This window comes from Phragmites australis, chromosome 14 (genome assembly GCF_958298935.1).
Source record: "Phragmites australis chromosome 14, lpPhrAust1.1, whole genome shotgun sequence".
NCBI classification, from domain to species: domain Eukaryota; kingdom Viridiplantae; phylum Streptophyta; class Magnoliopsida; order Poales; family Poaceae; genus Phragmites; species Phragmites australis.
Window position 1 is genome coordinate 12,902,462 of NC_084934.1, and position 2,487 is coordinate 12,904,948.

Below are 2,487 nucleotides of genomic sequence, written 5' to 3' on the forward strand. Positions count from 1 at the left end.
CAGACTAATATGATATTGAATTCTCAAGCACCACATACGTAATACAAGCTCACTTTGCATCCTGTTCGATTCTCTCTAGCCTTCGAGGCCTTCCCCATTCGGGTTTGGTCACAAGGCCCACTTCTACTTGTTTGGATCCGTATCCATATCACCCTACTCAACCCATCACCCTCTGAGATGACATGCTAATGGTCGATGAGCAGTTTTGTTCTTATTATTAGCGTGCCAAAGGTGGACGGGCCAGCAGTACAGAGTGGAGCAAATGGCGTGTCAGCTTGGGTAAGAATTGGTGAGGATTGGCATTTCTAGAAAAAAAAAATGACTACAAAACACTGGGTTATGTGCCAAAACAAAACACCGGATTTTCTGCAACTACGATCACAGGGAACAAGGTTCTATGAAATGTGTCCAACAAAATAAATACCAGAACTTGAATCAATTCATCAAGCAAATAAAAACAATATCTTAATTAGCAGGACATGGTCCAAAGAGAGAAAAACAAATGTTAGACAACATGATTTTCAGGGGAAAAAACAAACAACACATCCTGGAACAAACTGCAACTAAGGCACAGGCATGAATTATGAATTATTCTAAAAAAATGTTGAAATACAGGGAATAGGAACCTGATCTAGACCCTCTTCTTCCGAGCAGAAGGTCCAAGTGATGAACCACCAGTAGCGTGTTGAGAGCATGAACAGAGTCCACGGAGAATTGCAATTACAGCGAAAACAGCAAAAGGAACATACATCTGAAGCAATTTTGGTGTCGCTCTGCCTGAACTGAACATCTCTCCAAGAATTGCAGACTGTAATGATTAAAGTGAACTTTCAAAACAAATCACGGAAATGAAAGAACATGATCACATCACTATTTCAGAAAAAAAAAAACATGCTCACATCAATCGTAACAGGTAGCCATTCCTCCAGGGAGTCAATATTGGATTTTGCAATTATTTGATATCTGATGTAGTGACAAGAATTAAGTGTTCTGCTCCTACATTTTTATCCAAGACACTGCAGTTGAGATTTATACTGAATATAAATGCCACACATTTAGAGCATATTTGGCTCAAAAGGAACCACAGCCAGAGAATGTTGGCAGTTACTTAATATGCTGTGAAATCACCAACTACAAGAAATGCAATTGATATGCCAAAGCAATCTGGAAGTAACTACCAATCGCATGGGATTACAAAACAATTTTCAGCACTGTTCCATTTGTCACTAGCAAATCATATTTAATCAGAGCAAATGAAACTGAGCAGATTTGGGCATCAATTGACTTCAAATGTATAATTCGGCAGCAATCGACCTAGAATGTACTAGATCTGGAGCACAACTGCAGTGGTGACAAACAAATTTCCAAACATGTATTCGACTTGTGACTCCGCTAAGGGAGGGCGAAAAGATAAGTTTACCATGGAGGTGAGGGTGGAGACGCCGGCCATGAGGGAGGTAGTGGAAACCCAGCGGCGGCGGGCGAGGAGGCCGTAGAGGGTGGCGACGGCGAGCGGCCAGTTGAAGGCCAGCTCCAGCAAGGTGAGGCCGCGGAAGAAGCCCGGCGGCCTGGCAACGAGGTAGTCGCCGAATTCGGCGGCGTACCACCGCTTGAGGCTCAAGAGCGGCTCCGGGAAGAGGCTGCCTGGGAGGACGGACTGCGCGTCGATCAGCGGTGCTGCGACGGCGATGGTGAGGGAGAAGAACGCGACGGCCAAGTCCGCCGCCGCCGAGATGATGCCCATTATCGCGCGCGCGCTCGCCGGTGGATCTGTTGGGGCTGGGTGGCGACTGGGCGACTACTTGGGGATCTCGAGAAGGAGAAATGGTTGAGTTTGGACTTGGTGGAGGTTTCCGGTGCTGGCCTGCTACTCTGCTAGGCTGATCTGTTTCTTCTGCGTTTCGTAGGTGAATATTTAGATTAGTTCGAATCGTAACAATTCCTGGAATCTTATCCTTAGGAACGAGATAGCCATTAATATATCATTAACTAGTTTGGTTTAGTTTGATAGATTACGTATGAATTATTGGGAATAGATGATTACGGCGTTTGAGTTGTATGCACTAGAATCTAATTAACCAAACTCACGTATACTTGACATCGAATTATTTACTCTAGTACTGCAGATCCAGCTCGATCTACTTTCTTCGTTTCTTCTGTGTACTGTGTTATACTCAGCTCCTCCTATACTTCTTTCGCCCGGCTACATGAGAACAGGAGATGTTTAATGTCCTCGTATTCCATCACGCAAATATGGCAAGCACTTCCTGCTGACTCCACTGAACAATATGTCGGTTAGCAAGCACCTGTGCATGGGATAGGTCCATGCAAAACCCTCCAACCAAAGATTTTTATCTTGAGCGACACATCTATCTTCCACAGCCATGTCCAAGTAGGATTCAACGCTGAGGTACTTTTCTGTAATGGATGGCTGAAGAACATCACCCAAGTGCGTCCAATCTAATTCGGTCACGCCAATTAAGAATC

The 2,487-nt window shown here is 44.6% G+C and overlaps 1 protein-coding gene across 1 annotated transcript; it reads right to left on the reverse strand.

Annotated features, from left to right (window-relative positions):
- Positions 1 to 443: 443 nt before the first annotated feature.
- LOC133890982 (uncharacterized) lies at positions 444 to 1,932 on the reverse strand. Its single transcript, XM_062331649.1, has 2 exons — positions 1,421 to 1,932; positions 444 to 808 (listed from the first exon to the last, which is right to left on the reverse strand). Exons 1-2 carry the CDS (start codon positions 1,742 to 1,744, stop codon positions 632 to 634), a joined length of 501 nt encoding a protein of 166 aa, XP_062187633.1. The 5' UTR covers positions 1,745 to 1,932; the 3' UTR covers positions 444 to 631.
- Positions 1,933 to 2,487: the final 555 nt, after the last annotated feature.